Source organism: Heteronotia binoei, chromosome 2 (assembly GCF_032191835.1).
Source record: "Heteronotia binoei isolate CCM8104 ecotype False Entrance Well chromosome 2, APGP_CSIRO_Hbin_v1, whole genome shotgun sequence".
Taxonomy (NCBI): domain Eukaryota; kingdom Metazoa; phylum Chordata; class Lepidosauria; order Squamata; family Gekkonidae; genus Heteronotia; species Heteronotia binoei.
The window spans coordinates 108,529,487-108,550,434 of NC_083224.1; the positions used below are offsets into that span (position 1 = coordinate 108,529,487).

The following is a 20,948-nucleotide window of genomic DNA, read 5'->3' on the forward strand; positions in this document are numbered from 1 at the left end:
ATCCAGAGACGCATCTGCTGAGAATTCAGCCGTCCTAAGGAGTCTGTTGGTGCCCTCCAGGATCCTTTTATCTGCGTCTGGCAATAGTTGGGTTAGACGTCTTATCCAGATGATCGCTGCTCTAGAAACTATCGAGTTGGTGGCAGCCGCCTTGATGGCCAGGGCCATAGCTTCATGGCTCCTCTTCAAGACTAGGTCTATCTTTCTGTCCCAGTTGTCTCAGACCGAGCCATGACCGTCCTCAGCTAACAGGCCATGGGACTGCAGGGCTGCGATTGGGGCATCCACCAAGGGCACCTGTAGCATATCGTTAGCAAAGGAAGGTAACTCATACAGTTTCTTAACACAGTTGGGCACTTGTCCATTAGCACTTGGCTTGGCCCACTCAGACTTTAACTAGCATTCAAAGAACTCTGGGAAAGGAAAAACCTTATCTGAAGATCGGTACCGAGGAAAAAACTCTGTGTTTCCCTTGGGTTTATTTTTGGGATTAGTCAAGGGGTTGGAAGACTCCTGTTCCTCAGGGGACACCTGGAGGTCTAGGGCAGACAGCACTTTGGCCAGAAGGGGTTGGAACTCTTCTGCCTTGAAGAAGCGTGAGGAGGGTTCTGGATCATAATGTTCTCTATCTCCTCATCAGATAAGAATTCACCCTCCTCCCGATCTCCCCCATAAGAATCCTCAGACGGACCCCCATAAAGGGATCTTTCGCTCTCCAGCTGATCACTAACTAAGGTCTTCTTTTGAGCCCTTGTGTGACAGGCTCTATCCCTGGATCTCTTGGGAGATGGTGACCTGGAGGAGGAACTCGAGCTGGAGGGACCCGGTCTCTTATGGGCAGCTGCCCTAACTGCCGCACCCACAGTCTGTCTTATTGATTCTAAGAATTCTAAAAGAAATGAAGTCATGGGTACATTACCCGAGCCCCTCTGGCTGGTAGGTCTGCGTGGCTTCCAGATCAAACTGGGTGTCATCAGGGTTGAAGTCTCTCGCCTAGAGGTTGCCACCAAGGAGCCCTTGTGCCTGGAAGTTGCAAGGCTGCTGGTTGGCTCCATTTCGCGCCTTTTTGCGCTCCTCAAAATGGCCGCCGGTGCTGGGGAAGAGCCCTGATGAGGAAGCCTCCTCCACTGCTGGTGAAGACCAGCGCCACTTACGTCCTCTGAAGATCACCCCTACAGGGCACGTTGCCGGCAGCCGTGGCAAGCCCAGCGGTCATGCCGGCTCCGGGAAGCGGTCTCTCGGCTCCGCACCAAGCATCGAGAGCCGGGCCGTCGTCCATGAACGCATCTTTCGCCCGAAGCGTCATTTGCCTCCTCTTCTTGCCGCAGCTTGGCAAAAGGTAAGGAAGGAGGAAGAATAAAAAAAAAAAAACCAGAATACAGATATAGGAATAGGAACCTAACCTGAAAGCTTGCTCTCCCTGTCGAAGCAGGAAATAAACTGAGAGAGGGGTGGTTCCCACAGGAAGAGGAAGATTTTAAGATTCCTGCCTCCCTGATTGGACTGTGGGAAACACCCAAGATGTCCTCCGCCTCTTAGGGAGAAGAGGCAAATAAAAGAGGTCTCTGGTCTGTACTAAAAAGGAATCCTTTCTACCACTGGGTGACCTTGCCTCAGCATGTATAGCGTCCTTTTCTCTCTAAACATGGACATTAGTAACATGAGGAGGTAACATAAGAAGGTTATTGGATAGGCAACCAGATACAGTCCCAGCTAATCTGGCTGAGGGACTGGAGGCTGTGGTGGTATGGCTAAAGCTGAGCCAGTTGAAGCTGAATCCTTCTAAGATGGAGGTTCTATGGCTTGATGGGGGGAATGCTGGTGTGGGGCCTCAACTCCCAGCTCTAGACAGAGTACCACTGAAGCTATCACCAGCCACCTGGGGTCTGGGGGTGATCCTGGATATCTTGCTGACAATGGAGGCTTGGGACTTCAATATTGTTAGGCTGGTGTTTTACCAACTACAGCAAGTCAGGCAGCTGGTCTCTTATCTGTTCACTCTTATCTAGCCACTGTAATACATGCAATGGTTGCCTCCAGGTTGGACTACTGTAACTCAATCTATGCAAGCCTACCCTTGAAGCTGACCCAGAAACTCCAACTGGTGCAGAATGCAGCAGCCTGTGTCTTTATGGGGACCCCACACACAGCTCACATCTCTTCTGCACTGGCTTCCAGTGGAGTACGGGATTAGGTTCAGGATGTTGGTCTTAACCTTTAAGACTCTGAATGGCCAGGGACACTCATACCTTTGGGACTGCCTCTCCTGGTATACCCCCTGTGATGGACTTAAAGCAGTCTATCTGAGTGGAGGTTGAAAAGCTCACTCTGATTGGCTGAGCTGTTTCCATGGAAATGAATGTATCCAGTGGAGGGAGGCTGGCAGAGGGGGAAAATCTCCTCAGTGTTTAGTTCAGTTGAAGTTCAACTGGAGATAGGAGCTAAGAGCAGACTGTCAACTCAGTTCCTTGAGAAAGAACTGGTTTTTATAGCTTCTGTCTGGAAGAGAGTTAATTTGTGAGAAGGGGCAAATCCAAAGCTCTTTCTGAGGGAAAACTCTCAAAGCTGTGGAACACTGTGTCGCAAGGCAGAGGGAAACATTAAGGCTCTGCTGAGGAGTTCTGTCAGTGCCAAAGGTTCTAACATAGAACACAAACACACTGGGAGAGAGACAAAAAAGTTCTTGTGACTGTGTGGAAATCCCAGAAGTCAGACAGGGATCCTAGCTGTGTGGGACTTAATACAAAGGGATTGAGGTGCTGGTGTGAATAGCCCTCAAAGGTGTTAGTTCCTGAGTATTGCTCTACAGTCTGGAATGTACCTCGTTGCTAGAGGAAAGGGTCTGTGAGGGGATATATCTGTCACAAGTATAGTTGGTCCTCTGTGTGAATGAGTCAGTGTGTGGATTTATATATAAAAAGTCTGAACATATTTTATAAATCTTTCTCTAGTTCAGAGTGTTTTCCAGAGTGAAGGAAACACTGTTTTATATTACAACTTCAGCCTGCCAACATCTATAGCATTCTGAGAACATTTGTTATTTGAATTCCTGCCTGCCAACTGATTTTCATAAACATCTGACAGTTATTATTTCCTCCCTTCCTCGCCTTCTATACTTAATAAACTTAATATTTGGTTTTGACTTTGAAACGCTATCATTGTTTTCTGACAAGGTTTAATTCTGGTTCCCTGAGGTACTGGATGAAGGTTACAAAATTCAAAGTGGTCCCTGACTGTTCCTCCAAAAGATCCTTGCGCTCCAGTGACCAACATCTGCTGGTGGTCCCTGGCCCAAGAGACAGCCAGCCATCCTCAACCAGGGTCAGGGCCTTTTCCGCCCTGTCCCAACCTGGTGGAACTCTCTGCCATCCTTCATCCAGGTCCTGCAGGAATTACTCCAATTCCACAGGGCCTGCAAGGCAGAGATGTTCCACCAGGTATTTGGCTGAAGATAACTACCATTTACATCTGGCACTCCTATTTCCATTTTCACCCCCTCTCCACAAGATAGCACCACCACCTGGACTCAATACCATCTCACTCTTAGGGAATTAAAATGCTTTTATTGTTATCTTGTTTGACTTATATGACCGTTGTGAACCACCCTGACTCCAGCTATTGGGAAGGGTAGTCAAAAAAAAGTCTGTTCAAAGGGGGCTCACAGCCCAGTAACTGGTGCCAGAGAACATAAACTTTATAAAGGACACAGGTAAAACCAATTAATTATATTATTTTTTACTCAAAATACAAATATCCTTAAAATATTAACACACAGTATTTCCTTTATTTAACAGTGTTTGATAACTGACACCTCTGGCTCTGAATCACTGCATCAAAATCTAGAGTCAACATCTCTGCTGCAGCAATCTAGAGTACATTTTTAGGTGTGTATCTAAGATGAGAATGTACTTTTGATTTATTGACATGTATTACAGATAAGAGCTGTTCACTAATGTACATTGTCCCAAACAGGCAGAATTTTAGAATCAAAAGCCCAAAATTGAGGGCAATTTGTATCCAAAATTTGCTAATGCCAACTTCAGAAAGTTTATCCTCCAGTACAGCATTCCACTGATCCCTTACCTACCTGTAATTTGTGGCATCCTTTCACTGGTAGGAATGGGAATAGTGACCCATTTTGTAGACTGTACGGACTCACCATGTGTAATCCACCTTAAGTATTCCTCCCACCTTAAAGAAACTTTTCCTGCCCATTCCCGCCCCAGTATAAGTAATTCCAGGGGTCCTCTTCCCTCTCTGAAAATACACTTCCCAACTACACTAGATCAGCATTTTTTTTCTCTGTATCCCTGGAAGCATTTCTATGTGTGAAGCAGGATTTCTTCCACATTTAGAGAAGTCCACCTCAAACTCTGTGTGTGTGTGTGTGTGTGTTATACACACACACCTGGAAAAGTTTTAGAACAAATCATCAAACAGTTGGTCCTGGAACATTTAGAAAGAATGGATGTGATTACTAAGAGCTAGCATGGTTTTCTCAAGAACAAGTCATGTCAGACTAACCTGATCTCTTTTTCTGAGAAAGTTACTACCTTGCTGAATCAGGGGAATGCTGTAGACATCATTTATCTTTATTTCAGTAAGGCTTTGGATAAGGTCCCACATACTGTCTTTGTTGACAAGTTGGTAAAATGTGGTTGGGATCATGTTACCGTTAGGTGGATCTGTAACTGGTTGTGAATGGTTCCTCATCCTCTTGGAGAGGAGTGACAAGTGGAATGCCTCAAGGATTTGTCTAGGGACCTGTTTTGTTCAACTATCAATGACTTGGATGAAGGAATAGAGGGAATGCTTATTAAATTTGCAGATGATACTAAATTGGGAGGGGTTGCAAACACAGAAGAAGACAGAAACAGGATACAGGGTGACCTTGACAGGCTGGAAAACTGGGCTAAAATCAATAAAATGAATTTTAACGGGGATAAATGTAAAGTTCTGCATTTAGGTAGGAAAAATCCAATGCATGGTTATAGGATGGGGGAGACTTGTCTTAGCAGTAGTATGTGTAAAAAGGATCTAGGGGTCTTAGTGGATCATACGCTGAACATGAGTCAACAGTGTGTTGTGGTGGCTAAAAAGGCAAATGCAATTTTGGGCTGTATCAACAGAAGTATAGTGTCCAGATCACGTGATGTGATGGTATCGCTTTGCTCTGCTCTGGTAAGACCTCACCTGGAGTATTGTGTTCAGTTTTAGGCACCACATTTTAAGAAGGATATAGACAAGCTAGAATGGGTCCAGAGGAGGGCGACAAAGATGGTGAGGGGTCTGGAGACCAAGTCCTATGAGGAAAGGTTGAAGGAGCTGGGGATATTTAGCCTGGAGAGGAGATGGCTGAGAGGTGATATATCACCATCTTCAGGTACTTGAAGGGCTGTCATATAGAGGATGGTGTGGAATTGTTTTCTGTGGCCCCAGAAGGTAGGACCAGAACCAATTGGTTGAAATTAAATCAAAAGAGTTTCTGGCTCAACATTAGGAAGAACTTCCTGACCGTTAGAGCGATTCCTCAGTGGAACAGGCTTCCTCGGGAGGTGGTGGGCTCTCCTTCCTTGGAGGTTTTTAACAGAGGCTAGATGGCCATCTGACAGCGATGAAGATCCTGTAAATTTAGGGGGAGGTGTTTGTGAGTTTCCTGCATTGTGCAGGGGGTTGGACTAGATGGCCCTGGAGGTCCCTTCCAACTCTATGATTCTATACACATACACACACACATATACACACACATGTACACAGGGGTGGAATTCTAGCAGGAGCTCCTTTGCATATTAGGCCACACACCCCTGATGGAGCCAATCCTCCAAGAGCTTACAAAAAAGAGCCTTGTAAGCTCTTGGAGGATTGGCTATATCAGGGGTGTGTGGTCTAATATGAAATACACTCTGCAATATAAACTGGAACCATGGTTCTTGACACTTTATTATTTATTTATTTATTTATTTATTTATTTGGTGACTTCTATCCCGCCCTTCCCACAAGTGGCTCAGGGCGGCTTGCTCAGTACATTACACTCTGCAATATAAACTGGAACCACAGTTCTTGACACTTGCTCAGTACATTACACTTCCCCTAATGCCCATTTCCATCAGCAGTTCCCCACCACCAACTTCACATATAATAACTTTCTTTCTCCCTTTGCCTTCCTTCCCTTCTCCCTCCTACCAAAGGGTTGCTTCTCCAGCATCACTCTGGAGGAGTAAGAGAGGCAGGCAGAGGAAAAGGTGGTGGCAGTGACAGTGGCAAAGGAGAAACTTTCTGCTGCTAAAGCGAAGGGGGAGGGCCCAGCACACAAATAGTGAAGGGGAGGCAGCCATACCCTCTGTCTCTGACAGGAAGAGGAGGGGGGGCAATGGCCGCACATGTGCAGCCTGGCCCAACCAAGAGAAAGAGGGGTGAGATTGATGCTCCAGCCAGCCAACCTGATGCAGGTCTTTTTACTACTCTTGCCACCACTGCCACCTGTGGCGGTATTTATTTTGGGTTGGCCCTCATGATCCTAACCATATTCTTTATGGTCTTAAACATGCTCTTAAATATACTCTTTATGAAATTGGCTACAAGACCTCTTTCTGAAAGTAGCCATGCTCTTATGAAATGAGCACTAAGCTCTTCAAACACCTTAGAAGCCTCTATATTTCTCTATGGGCGTTTTCGCACTGACCTTCTAGTGGCGCGACCACCCTCTTCACACCAGAGGATCTGCCCGGATTTCGCACAAGAAGCGCCGGCGCACCCAAAAGAGCCGGCGACTTCCGTCGCAAAACCCGCTCAAACGGAAACCGCCAAGAAGCAGGAAAACGTTTGAGCGGGTTTCGCGACGGAAGTCGCCGGCTCTTTTGGGTGCGCCGGCGCTTCTTGTGCGAAATCCGGGCAGATCCTCCGGTGTGAAGAGGGTGGTCGCGCCACTAGAAGGCCAGTGCGAAAACGCCCTATGAGTTTTGACTGCAGTTATAGCATTTGGCCACCAGAAGTTTCAGTTTCTCAGCATAATGGAGCCTCTATGGAGGGCCAGATGGGGTAATTGGGTCCGAGTTCAACCACTATGGCAGCCATTGGCATAAACCCAGCAACTAGGTTTAGGGAACTGGTTGCCTGAGGCATTCCCAGCCATTATTGTTTATTATTTACATTTGGCTGCAAAATTGGTGACATCAGAAGCACAACGGAATGACACAAGTAGCTGTGTGTATGAGGTAGGAGGTATGAGTTCATAAAAGCCTACTTAAGCTGTGGATTTTTTTGGCTCACGCTGCTGATCTGGACCAGGGGGTAGCAGAGGGAAAGACCTGTTGACTATCCCAGGGCTGAAGGATGCAAGACTGCAGAGTACCCGCACTCGGGCCTTCTCTGTTGTGGCCCCACACCTGTGGAACCAGCTCCCAGAGGAAGTACGGACCCTGCGGGACTTTGACCGTTTCTGCTGGGCCTGCATGACCTTCCTCTTTAGTGAAGCCTTCACCGACTAAACACTGAGAGACTGCTTAAATGATTTTGTTATCGGTCAGAATAGCACCAAGATGTTAATTGTATTGTTTTACTACTTCTAGAATTTTAATTAACTTTTATCTACTGTTAAGGTATTGTATCATTTGTTATATTGATTAATGTTGTTAGCCGCCCTGAGCCTGTCTCGGCGGGGAGGGCGGGATATAAATAAAAGGTATTATTATTATTATTAGAGATTCCCTCTGTGTCAGATTATGCCACACTAATTGAGACTCAGAATCTTGGACTGCTCTGCAGAGACAGTTTCTTCTGCTGAGCAGCCTAAGAGAGGAAACAGCCTTTGCTGATTTAAACCATCTTTGGTTTGAGATCTCAAACATAGAAAAAATGTTCAGACTTAGAATCTAGAGCAGTGTTTTCCATTTGCAGGGTCGTGACCCGGTACCAGTCCATGGAAGCCTCACTACCAGGTCACAAGAAAAGCCAAAGCTAGCCCCACCCCCAGCAAAGCATGACCTTTGCTTTGCTTCTTTCCTTCCCCTTCCTCTCTGTTGTGCAGAGAAAAGCTAGCCTTGAAGAATGACACAGGCTGCAAAGCCTACGCTCCATTTGGCTTCCTTCCTTCCCCCGTCTCTCTGTTGAGCAGAAAAAAGCTAGCCTTGAAGACTGACACAGGCTGCAAAGTCAGAGCTCTGTTTGGCTTCCTTTCTTCCCCCATCTCTGTGTTGTGCAGAGAGGAGCTGGGCTGCCTCCCCTTCCTTCTCCTCCCCTCTCAGTGTTTAAGAGAAAAGCTGGAGTCCACTGGAACTTTAGACCCATAAAGTGTTCTTCAAGGTATGAGCTTTCCTGTGCCTTGCAGTATGCTCTTTTGGGGAAACTTCCACAGGAGGCCTGGGTGGCAAAGAAGGGTGTGTGTTTTTTTCAACTGGGAGGGGTGGGGAGTGGGCATTCCAGTAGCTATTTTTTCTACCAAATGACCCCTAGGCAAAATTGTTGCTGGCTGGGGTCATCTGATGGTGAGAAAGGCTTTTTTTCCCTCCCCCCCCCTCCTTTCTTTCTTTCCCTGCAAGTGATGCTCTGTCTGTATTCTTGGTGCTGGGAGGGGGGGAAGCAACAGTGGGAGGGCTTCTAGTGCCCTGGCCCCACTGGTGGACATTCTGGTGCTTTTGGGGCATTGTATGAGAGAATTTTGGACTGGCTAGTCCACTGGCCTGATCCAACATAGCTCCTCTTATGTTCTTATGTTCTTTCTTTCCATGTCTTCTTTTCCTCTCCTTCCATTTCATTCTTTCCCTTTCTTTCTTTCCTTCCATTTTTACTGGATGAAACTTTTCTGTTCATCATACTGCTGTTGCAGACATAGGAGCTCTGTCTATGAAAAGTTGGCACCCCCAGTTGTAGTCAGCTAGCCTTTATATGAGATTTCTGTGTGAGTGAGTGTGAGAGATATGGGGTAGAAAGAGATTATTGGAGATTACTACAGTGTATCTCAACAGCACTGGAAATGATGGTACTATGAACTTGGCACCATTTTACTGGTCCTGCTTTTAACAGCTATCTGACACCAAAATTAAACTCCTGCAGATATTTAAAAGGATGAAGTTCACTGGCTAAATATCTGCAAAACAGGTTGCTTTTAAAGGCATGGGAAACACAGCCAGTAAAAAGCTGCAGGCCCCTCATTATCCTTTTTGGGATAACTACAGAAAAGCTTGCATGAACTTCATATAACTGGAAATTAATTCATTAATTGCAGTACAATTCTCTGCTACTTTTCACAGCAATTTCCCAGTGTTTCAGCCAAAGAAAAGTATGAAAAAAAAAGCTGTCGAAAGATTTTCTTGAAACCAAGCAAGATTGGTTATAGCTTGAGTCAGGGTTCCAGTAGTAGCAGCTGAAGGAAGGGCCTACTAAATGTTTCAGCATATTTTGAGGTAGAGCAGCTGCTAGGGCCCAGTGTGGGTGATACACAGTGCTGTCATTGCTGATGGCAATGGCAACAGCACTCCCAACTGCATACACTGTCCAGTGCTGTTGAGGAAGGGGTGTGTAGGTGCTACAGGCAATTGAACATGGGCATTAGGAGTGCTTGCAAGCTGGAGAAGAACACACAAACAGATAGGTGCATGTAGGTGTGGGAGTGGAAAGAGAGGACCGCCCACTTTCCACTCCCATTTTGGGAGTTTCAGAGAGATTTTTCTGAAAATGAAGTTACTTCAGAAGAAGAGGCAGGTTTGGGGGAGTGCCCTGGAAGTGACATCACAGGAAAAGGTGGAATTTTTGGTTCAGTGTGCCCCGGAAGTGACATCACTTGGCCCTTGACACCACAGGAAATTACATAATTCCTGTCTTCCAGCTCTACCACTAAAGTCTCTTGGCTCCACCCCCAAATTTTAGTGGGCCACAAAAGAGAAGTGTAAAAATAACTGGGCTACAGGAAAGAAAAGTTTGGGAAACCCTCATCTAGAGCATAGCTCTGATAGAATGGAATTTGGGACTTAGATTTTAAATGGGAAAATGCAAACTAATAAGGCTAAGTCCTACTGGGACATATTATTCATTATTGCTTTATTGTATTTTATGCTTTATGCTCTGTGTATTCTGTTCTGCCTTTCTATCCATATATTTTAAGCCTTCTAAAAGAGTGTTCTTAAGTCTAAAGGAACTGTAAGAGCAGCTCTACTAATGTAATCTCTGTTCTGCCTTTCTATCCATATATCTGAAGCCTTCTGTCTAAAGAAGAAACTGAAATGTACTAATGGTATCTAAACTGTTTGCCTTCTGTCTAAAGAGAAACTTGGAGTCTAATAAACTGTTTTTGCTTTGAGAAGCCTGGAGTTTATCTACGAGGTCTTAACACTTATTAGTGAGTATGTATTAGCCTTCTGATAACTGCAGGTTTTAGTTCCTGCAGGGTTTTGATTTTGGTATTTTATATTGTTAGGGGTACAAAAGAAGTCCCCCAACACCACCATCCTCCTCTTCCTTGCTTGCGGGATGGATAACAGACATGGATGGGCTAGTTCCGGCCCCTGGGCCATAAGTTTGACACCCTGCTGTAGGAGCTTGGAACATGCAGTTCCTTGAAGCTATTGACAGTTTCCCCTTGTTGACTTTGCCTGCACCCAGAGCAAAACCCATACTCCTGCTTTACCAAAGATCTGGGTGACCTCAAAAGCGTCAGGAAATGTCTTGACTAACATTGGTGAAAAACTTGTACTGGTTCTGACAGATCATGCTATGCAGCCCACTGGAAGACTTATGAAAGGGCACCAACAGAAGCAGAGCAATATCATTTCTCTGCTATCATTACACTAGACAGTTCACAACCATTCCAATTGTTTAAGTATCCTGGCATCTGCTTACTCTCAGGCAGAATGTGAGCCAAGGTTCTGTATCACAACTAAAGAGCCATGGCATATTTTGCAATTCCTCATAGTAGCTCCTAGCTAGGGTTGCCAGGTCTGTGTTGGAAAATACTTGGAGACTTTGGGGGTGGATCTGAGAGAGGGCAAGATTTGGGGAGGGGAGGGGCCTCAGCAATGCCATAGAGCAGGGGTATCAAACTCATGCTTAATGTAATAATAAATATAAGCTTAATAAATGTAAGCTTAATGTAATAATAAATAATAAATAAATAAATGAGGGCCGGATCTGACATAAATGAGACTTTGTTGGGCTGGGCCATGTTGGGTTCGGCTGAGCCATGCCGGGCTGGGCCATGTGTGTACGAATATAAGATTAGGTAGCAGAGATATAAATTTTATAAAGAACACAGGCAAACCCAAATATATATTTTAAACAACTTAAAGCATGCTTAAAACGTTAGCACTCACTGGTTTTAAATGTGCTTTCTTTGTATGTCTTCCATGGGATCCAGGGAACCGAGCAAAGGAAGCTCTGGCTTTCCTTCCTTCCCCAGGGGACCAGGAAAGGGAGGAGCTTCAGCCAATAGAAGGAAGAGAGGTTTGGCTCAGTAGCTCTGCTGTGAGATTGACAAAGCCTGACAAAGCAAGCTCTGCCTCCCCCCCCTTCTCCCCAAAGGAAGAGTCTCAGCCAATGGATAAAATAGAGGTTTGCTCTGAAGCTGCTAAGCAATTGAGCAAGCCATGCAAAGCAAGCTGTTATGCAGAAGGAAACAAGAGAGAGGGAGAAGGAAGCAGATGACAGCCAGTTGCTGGGGGGCCTGATAGGAGCCCTCCGGGGGCCTAATTCGGCTCCTGAACTGCGTGTTCGACACCCCTGCCACAGAGTCCACATTTCAAAGCAGCCATTTTCTCCAGGGCAGCTGATCTCTGCCAGCTGGAGATCAGTTGTAAAAGTGAGAGATCTCCAGGCCCAACCCGGAGTCTGGCAACCCTACTCCCAACTCTATACATCCTATTACCTGCCATAGCTGCCTCCCTCTCCCCCTCTTCTGATGCCAGAAGTACTCTGCTTTTGAACCCCGTAGCTCAATCTGTTATTTACACACACACACACACCCAAATACTTTCAAGTACAGAGTAAATATTCATTTAAGCAACATACTGGTATTTGTCAAGACAGTAAACTCACTTATCCCCACCCAGCTTGGCTAATTACAAGAAATGTTGTTGGTTTTTTAAGTTTATAAAGGCTGTGAGGCTTTTGCGACTTATTTAGCAGTCTTGGCTCTCCACCGAGATCTTTCAGCCACAATTGATACAGTACGTGAACTGGAAGTCCGTTGTCCATCCTTGGGCCCTTCTTTGGACCACATCAGCCGGCTTTCTCTGGAAGACATGGACAGGATCTTGGCTACAGTGAAGTCTACCACTTGTCCACTGGACCCATGCCCAGGCTTGTTAAAGCAGGTGGTGCTGAAGTCTGGAGCCCTCTGGTTGATATTATTAATCTGTCCCTTTCGTCAGGGACTTTCCCAGTTAGGCTCAAAGAGGCAATGGTACGTCTGCTTTTGAAGAAGTCATCTTTGGACCCTATGGTCCTGGCCAATTACTGCCCAGTCTCGAATCTTCCGTTTCTGGGTAAGGTAACTGAGAAAGCGGTGACGGAGCAGTTTCTAGCTTTCCTGGAGGACACCTCTATCCTTGACCCTTTCTAGTCCGGCTTCCACCCTGGGCATGGCACGAAGACTGTCTTAGTTGCCCTCACAGATGACCTCAGAAGGCTTCTGGATCAACGCGGGTCAGCGCTGCTGCTATTGCTAGATCTTTCAGCAGTGTTTGACACAGTCAACTACGATCTAATAACCCATTGCCTTGCCGACATAGGAGTCCAGGGGATTGCCTTACAGTGGTTTTCCTCCTTTCTCCGTGGTCAGAGACAAAGGGTGGCCCTTGGTCAGCAGACCTCTTTGTGACACCCACTAGAGTGTGGTGTACCACAAGGAGCTATTCTCTCACCAATGATGTTTAACATCTATATGCGCCCCCTTGCCCAGATTGCTCGAGGCTTTGGGCTGGGCTGTCACCAATACGCAGATGACACCCAGCTCTATCTGTTGATGGGCGACCATTCAGACATCACTCTGCAGCATTTGACCGGGGCCTTGGAAGCTGTGACTGGATGGTTGTGACAAAGCTGGCTGAAACTCAATCCACCTAAGATGGAGGTTCTGTACCTGAACCGTGGGGGACTAGAGTTTGTTGATTTATGGTGCTCAGAATTCTAGTCACTCGGTGTATACAATGAAGGGCTCTGCAATATATGGAGAAGAAAGAGGGAAACTACTCCAGTCCTCTGAGTGATCTCCTTTAACTCCAATGCAAATACCAACCTTTTTCATACATATTCCTCCCATATGCCCACACACTATATTATCCCCAAGGAGAGCTAGCCCAAACAAAAGGTTTCACACCAATTGTGCCTGATGTGTTTAATCATCTATTAAAGAAAAGTTGTGTACATATAAATATTTACAATTCTCAAAACAACTGCTTTATTTTAATATATAGAAAGTTTATACTGTAAGCCGCCCTGAGTCCGCTTGCGGAGAGGGCGGGATATAAATGTAAAGTAATAAATAAATAAATAAATAAATTATGACATCCTTCTAGAAAACCTGCTTGAGGCAGTTTAGGAAGAAAAACATACCAAAACCATAAAACATTTTAAAATGTTAAAATTAACATACTATTAAAGCCACAGCATAAAGTATTTACAGTGTCATCCTAAGCAGAGTTACACCCTCCTAAATTAATAAAAGTCAGCTACCTTGTAAGGCTATAACTCTGCTTAAAATGGCAGCAGCCTAATATGATTCTCATATGACTCGTTTATTTCTTTTCCTCATTAAGGTTTTCTTTTACAACATGATTTCTTTGTTTGTTTCTTTACTTTATTTAAACTGCACTTTCCTCCCTAATGGAGACCCAAAGTGATTTTCGTTGTTCTCACCTTCTTTATTTTATCATCACAACAACCCTGTAAGGTGGCTAGGTTGCAAACCCTACAGGATCTCCATAAGTCAGTACTTCCCACCACCACAAAGGGGAGGGAAACAGCAAGTTCATCATAGATGACATTTCTTATATAATTTTGCTTTCAATATGCCTATTTGTATTTCATTTATCAAGTTCTAGCTCAAAGGTTGTAATTTGACGAATGACCTCCTATTGCTGAGTAGCCATATTTATTATCAATTGAAGTTAATGTAAGAAAATTCATATTTACCATTTGCTGATTCAGGACTTCAAAAGCAAGGTTCAGATAATTTAATTTAGTTGTAGAGAACCATTTAATCCAGTGGAAAAAAATACCACTATGCTTCCACTTCCCTTCATGACACCAGTACTTTCCCATTTTGAAACCCATTGTGGTATAGTAATTACAGTGGCAGACTATGATCTGAGAAAGTTGCTAGGTTACCTTGGGGCAGTCACATGCTCTCAGCCTAACCTACCTCACAGATTGGTTGTGAAGATAAAATGGAGGAGAGAACAATGTAAGCCATTTTGAATCCCCACTGTGGGGTGGGGGGGGAAGTAAGAGTATAAATGAAATAAATTAATAAAAGTTACATTTAGAACTATCCCAGAAAGTCTGCAAATAGCTGCAAGTTTTCCAAGCTAAACATGAGACATTTGGAATGGGCAGGTGACCACTGGAATGAAAGCTTGGTTTTCCACATACTTAAATGAATTCAAGCCTTATATCACCTAGTGAGCTTTCACAGAAAACCGGTGATTTGAAACTGGGTCTCTCAGGCCTTAGAGTGAAGCTCTAACTGCTATACAATGGCTAGTTCCGGACCGCCAGCTCAGGGTGGCAACATGCTGACCCAGAAGTGAGCTAGCAGAAACAGGAGCGCCTTGGAGCATCCAGATAGCATACAGGCTGCCCCTGGAACAGGGGCTGGCCATGGGCGCCCTGGAAGAGCTTCCAGAGCGCTCATGAGCCCATCTGTCACTCCCTGGGTGCTTCTTAGGTGCTTTCCAGACATGCAGACAGCTGGGGAGGCGCCTCAGTGATTAGGTACCCTTTTGGAAGTGGTACCTTTTTGAGCCAGCTACACTTCAGATAGGAAAGAACTGAGGGCGGGGATGGCCAGCGGATGTGCACGTTTGGACATGCTTTCTTTGTCCACTCACCTGCTGTCCCTGGGGCAGCTAAAACCATCTGTCTGGAACCAGCCAACATTGCCTTTCACAGGGTGGCTGCTGTTGAACAGTAGCAAGCAGACAGTCATAGGTGAGTAATGTAAGTCAGATAGTAGTAGGAAGCCTGTAATTTCTGCCATGTCTGGCCCAGTGAGTCCTTCCTCGAAGTCCAGATCAGCTCTATCCCCTGCCTTCTACTGACATAAACCAAGCTCAGAATGCTTTAAAAAAATGTTTTGGTGGTTTTTAAGATTTCAGATTTTTCTGCAAACCTGGGGCATTTTTCAGGTTTGTGGAAAGATCTGTCTTGTCTGTTCACAGTTTCAATCACCAGATTTAAGTATTCTCAGATGTGACTAACTTGGCTATTAGAGTGCACAAGTGGGAACACGCAAGGACTTCAGAGAGCATCTCATTTCCTCCTTTCCCAATAGTCCTTCTTTCATTTCCCTGAAAGTTCCCATACTCTCTCTTCTGTTTCTTTCCTTCTTACCCAACAATCACCTACACCTTTAACCACTCCTCTGTATTCAACACCATCTTCAGAAGCTTCTACCTAAGAAAACTGTAGCTCAGTTCTGTGTCAGTTGTGTGGTGCCAGCCACTGGGCCTGCAAAGACTTGCAGTGAATATCTCACTCCCTTCCTGTATCCTGCTTCCTGAACTATTTCATCTTTCTCTCCTCCTGGCAACCATCACATTCTCTCCTCAGAAATTTGCAAGCCTACCCTTTTATCTTCCTCCCATCTTCACCACCAAGTCCTCCCTCAAAAGCCAAAACAGTCCTGAAAATCCCCTGCCATTTGCTGACAGGAACCAAGTCTGAAACCATCAGAACCCCACCAACTGGTCATTTTATCATTTGGGTTTTTTTAAAACTCTATATGTGTTGTTAACTATTCAGATTCTTATAAGAGTCTCAGGAATTTTTCAGAGATCTGAAAAGATCTGTCTAGTCCATTCACAGATCCAGTCACCAGATTTAAGAATCCTCAGATCTGACCAGGCTGAGAATTAGAACAGAGCGAGCATGATATAGTGATTAACACTATCAGACTAGTATCTGGGAACCTTGACGAATTCCCACTTGTGCCATGGAAGCTTGCTGGGTGACCTTGAGCCAGTCACACTCTGTCAGCCTAACTTACCTCACAAGGCTGTTTTGAGGATAAAGAGAGGAGAACTATGTAAGTAGCTTTGGTCCCCACTGGGAGAAAGGTGAAGTATAAATGAATTAAATAAATAAATAAATATAATGACAGTGATTAAAGGGACAGAACATTTTTCTCCAAGAAAGCTGACAACCTGCTTCAGATAAAGAAAGATACAGATGAACCAAACTTGATATGATTAGCTCACATTATTAAAAGCCTTTAATCAATCCCATCAAACTTAAGAATTTCCCTTACTTATTTTATATTTATAAACAACCATTCCATTACTTGAATTAATAAAGTCATATCTTATTTTTTCCACTGAGCAACAATTAGTCCTCTCTCTCATTCTTTATTTTACTGTCAATCCACTGTAATTTGTACACTATTTGGGAATCAATGAATTTTCTCAGAAGGTCTATCAAACATAAAAATATATGCTCCTTTCTTCATACCACTGGTCTGTAGTCTTTTTGACAGTATCTCAGATCTGGGTGGGGCCACCTATCCTAGCCCACAGGATGTCACTGGTTATAAGTTTAACTAAGTAAATAGCCATTTATTATTAATAGCTAATTATTAACAATGCCTAATTACTACACATCCCTTTATGCGTTAGAAAAAGAGCCCCCCCCCCCCAATGCCCTTTGTGAAGACATAATTATGGTCTCTTAATATCCACCTATTGCTGAAGGATCCTCTTGCGACTCCTTGGGAAGCAAGAACCTCTTTTCCACCTTACGGGGGTCTAGCTTCCCACTACGTCCATGACGAACAGATCTCTCCCATCCCCATGTCCGTTTTTAACAGATTACTACCCCCTCACTGGACCTCCAGCCCTCCCAAACGGCGCCTTTTCCATAAGTTGCTGCCTCTCAACTGTCCTAATGAAGAGGCCGCACATTCTCCTTGGTCTACACTCCTACGCAAAGTTCTATTTCGCCTCAGATTCAGGATTACTGCCACCTCTTTTCACCATCACCACCAATTTATGCCAGCGAGCTCCTCCATCCCTCACCTCCCCAGGGACAGCCTTTATTATAACTAACCAGTATCTGCGGTCTTGCTCCTCTCCGCCATGTTTGTTTTCATTCCGTCATTCCCTCCCCCTCCCACCCTTGGACGCTATCCGGGCATCACCATGGTAATTTACGTCATAACCCGGGGAGTCCCTTTCTTCGTACACTAGCTGGTGTGTTTGGAATAGGAATTAATTGCAAGAGATCCTAGACCCTTCCTAGGTGATTCTAATTCAAGCTATTGCCGTATTTACTTGGGAGTAAGTCCATTGAAAATAGTAGTTGACTTCCAATTAAACTTGCAGTAGAGCGTGCTGAAGGACTGCAGACAACCTATCTAACCGGGGGGGGGGGGGAGAGAGAGAGAGAGAAGATTGCCTACACATGGGAGTAGGCGAGGTAGACAACCACCCGGCGTGCCCTGCCCCACCCCCACCGCTCTCGGTTTCGTGTGTTGCAGAGCGGGAAGCTGAAAGCAGCAGGACAGCGTCTGCTCTCCTCCAAGCCCGGCTTCCCTTGCTAGGGAAGCCAGGCTCGAAGGAGAATGCACCCCGCCTAGCTGCTCTCCCCTTGACCACAAGAGCAGCCAGGCAGGGTGTCGGTGCTGCCTTTCAAAGCCCGGCTTCCCTTGCAAGCAGACCCATGGGGGGCGGGGGAGCACCACGGCCTCCCCACCAAACCCCCTCCTTCAACTTCTATGGCCCATCCTGGCAGCCCCGCTCTCCCCCCACCCCTCTCCGCCGCCGCTCTTGGCGCCGGATCTCTCCGCTGCTCTGGCGTCCCCCTCCGCGGCGGCTCCCTCCCACCCATCCCCTGAAGCTCAAGCTCCTGGGGCTCTTTCACCAGGCCTGGTACATAACATAACCTGCCACTTACACACACTAAGCTACTGTCTAATACATATCTTTTTCCCCCCTTCAGGCTGTTAGCAAACTTATATACAGTTTGAGATTAAATACTGTATGAGAAAGATGTCATTCATCCTTTAAGTGGCAAAAAGGAAAGTAAACACAAACTGTTGTCTCCTTTTAGCATCATTTTGAAACTAGTGTCTCTTTTTGCTTGAACCAGATGAATAAATGAGGACATATGGTAAAGACATCTTATATCCCCTCCTTGTCCCAAAGCCCATGAGTGATCACAAAGAAATTAATAGGCACCACAAAGCTGAGCATGAGGTCATTAGTGAGAAGCTAACCGAAGAGAGGAGAGAGGGGATGTATTTTCCACATCTAATCATGAGAGCTTCACTAAAGCATTTAAATGATGCAACCATTATTCTTCCTGGAGTGATAAAGTTTTTGTGAAAAATTCACAAAAATTCCCACTCCTCCACCAATGTGATTTGGAAGCAGTTACACTGAGGGGGATAATTGTGTGGATTCATCTCCTTTAGACAGCGATGTGTCTCAGTGGCACCAGAGGTCATATGCCACATACACAGAATTACACCCTTGCACTCATTATTTACTCTTGAAGAATTAACACTCTCTGGATCTAGGCTCATAATAAGAGTTAAAGTAATTAGAAGTTTATCCCATATGAATAGAAAGTAGATAAGGTTGCCAACAATCTAGAGGAAAATGTCCAGCCCCTTTCAATAGAAGCTTAATGTGTGAAATGAGCAGGTGAACCTTTTTGCAGTACAGAGGTAAATATCAGTTGGTAAATATCCTATTAAGCCTCTGTTAAAGGACCAGTATTTATCTCTACTGAAAGATATTGCTTTAATAATTGTAACCATATTTCTCCACAAGGCTTAAGAGCCTGCTGTAATTTTTTGTACCATTAGACACAAAATTTATTTTAAAGTGGTTGATGAAGATAAACATTTATCGATGCAATTTATCCCCAGACTGTGGGTTTACAACATACAGATTAGATAGCAGTCTTTCCCTCCATGTTCCTATGTATTATGTTTCTCACATAGTCATGCTACATAATCAGGCTACATATTATTGAAAAAAGACACTTTTTTTTTTTACTTTATTGAGAGTCTTGTGTCATTGTCCAAAAAGCTCTCACTAGTTTCTTTTGGTATGTCAATGTGCTATGGACATGATGATTTAATACTGTAGCCTCTATACACATGCCTTGATTGGTTCATGTACCCGAAGTGATGTGTCAGTCTAGGATATGGAGTTAAGACTGATATAACTGTGACACTAGCAAGGCAAAAACACTTGCTCATATGACTTTGCACATGCTCACTGTTTCATTTACACTGGGCTGCTACTTGTGCAAAACAGTTAAACATGTTTAATTAGCATACCTGCATGATACCTGACCAATCCTTAGGCTCCTAGTGTGCTGATAAACACAACTAGCCGCATAACTGATTAAACATAACTAACCGCATAACTAGTCTTGCATAGGTAGCTGCCCAGTTTAAAGAAGATTCTCAACATGTGCAAGGCTGCCTGAATTAAGTTCTTTTGCTTCATATTTAAATCAGGCCTTAGTTGTAATCATACCTCCATTGCAATTAAGTACCTAATCAAACCATGGCTGAGATGCAGGGCCGGCAGTACTGAGTAGGCCAGGTAGGTGAATGCCTAGGACCCCCTCCCAGCCCTCAGCCTCCCTTTGCTGCCCCCTTCGCTGCAAAAGCAGCAGCAGGGGTGCTGGTAGCAACTCTGAGGGAGCAAAGATGTTTGAAATGTTGTTAGCCGCCCTGAGCCGCCTAGGCGGGGAGGGCGGGATAGAAATAAAATTTATTATTATTATTATTATTATTATTATTATTATGGCCACGAGTCCGGGTCCTTCGGAGGCTGCTGAGCCCGTCTCGGAGGAGCAGCAGCAAGTTGAAGGCTCCCCTCCCCTCTGAGGTCAATCAGAGAAGGGGAGGAGGCAGGCCAGGACTCGGACTCGCGGCAGCTAGAGCGGCGGTGGCGGCAGTGCGCAGCGTCGTTGTCGGCCTGCTCCGCTCCCCTCCCCTCTGAGGTCAATCAGAGAAGGGGAGGGGCAGGCCAGGACTCGTGGCAGCTAGAGCAGCGGCGGCAGTGCACAGCGGCGGTGGCGGCCTGCTCCGCTCCCCTCCCCTCCCCTCTGAGGTCAATCAGAGAAGGGGAGGGGGCAGGCCAGGACTTGGATTCGCGGCAGCTAGAGCGGCGGCGGCAGTGCGCAGCATCGTAGTCGGCCTGCTCCGCTCCCCTCCCCTCTGAGGTCAATCAGAGAAGGGGAGGGGGCAGGCCAGGTCTCGGACTCGTGGCAGCTAGAGCGGCGGCAGTGGCAGTGCACGGCGGCGGCGGCCTGCTCCGCTCCCCTCCCCTCTGAGGTCAATCAGAGAAGGGGAGGGGGCAGGCCAGGACTCGGACTCGCGGCAGCTAGAGCGGCAGTGGTGGCAGTGCGCAGCGTCGTCGTCGGCCTGCTCCGCTCCCCTCCCCTCTGAGGTCAGAGAAGTTGAGGGGGCAGGCCAGGACTCGCACACACAGCAGCTAAAGCGGTGGCGGCGGCAGCGGCCTGTTCCGCTCCCCTCCAGTCCTCCCTGAGGTAAAATCAGAAAGGGGAGGGGGCAGGCCAGGACTCGCACACGCGGCAGCTAAAGCGGAGGCGGCAGCAGCGCACAGCGGCGGCGGACTGCTTTGCTCCCCTCCCCTCTGAGGTCAAATCAGAGAAGGAGAGGGTGCAGGGTGGAGGCAGGCCAGGAGCGTGGCGAGCTGCGAGTCCGGGTCTTTCTGATCCTCATGGAACTGGGTGTAATGACCTAGGCAAAGATCACCCCT

General features: G+C 45.9%; 1 protein-coding gene across 1 annotated transcript in view; it reads right to left on the bottom strand.

Moving 5' to 3' along the window:
* The window catches only part of AGBL4 (AGBL carboxypeptidase 4), an 801,122-nt gene extending 783,785 nt beyond the window's left edge, over positions 1 to 17,337 (bottom strand). The window contains exon 1 of the mRNA XM_060233017.1: positions 17,251 to 17,337. Coding sequence (XP_060089000.1) covers positions 17,251 to 17,293 — 43 coding nt within the window. The 5' untranslated portion in view covers positions 17,294 to 17,337. The remainder of the gene's footprint in view (positions 1 to 17,250) is intronic.
* Between the last annotated feature and the right edge of the window lie 3,611 nt (positions 17,338 to 20,948).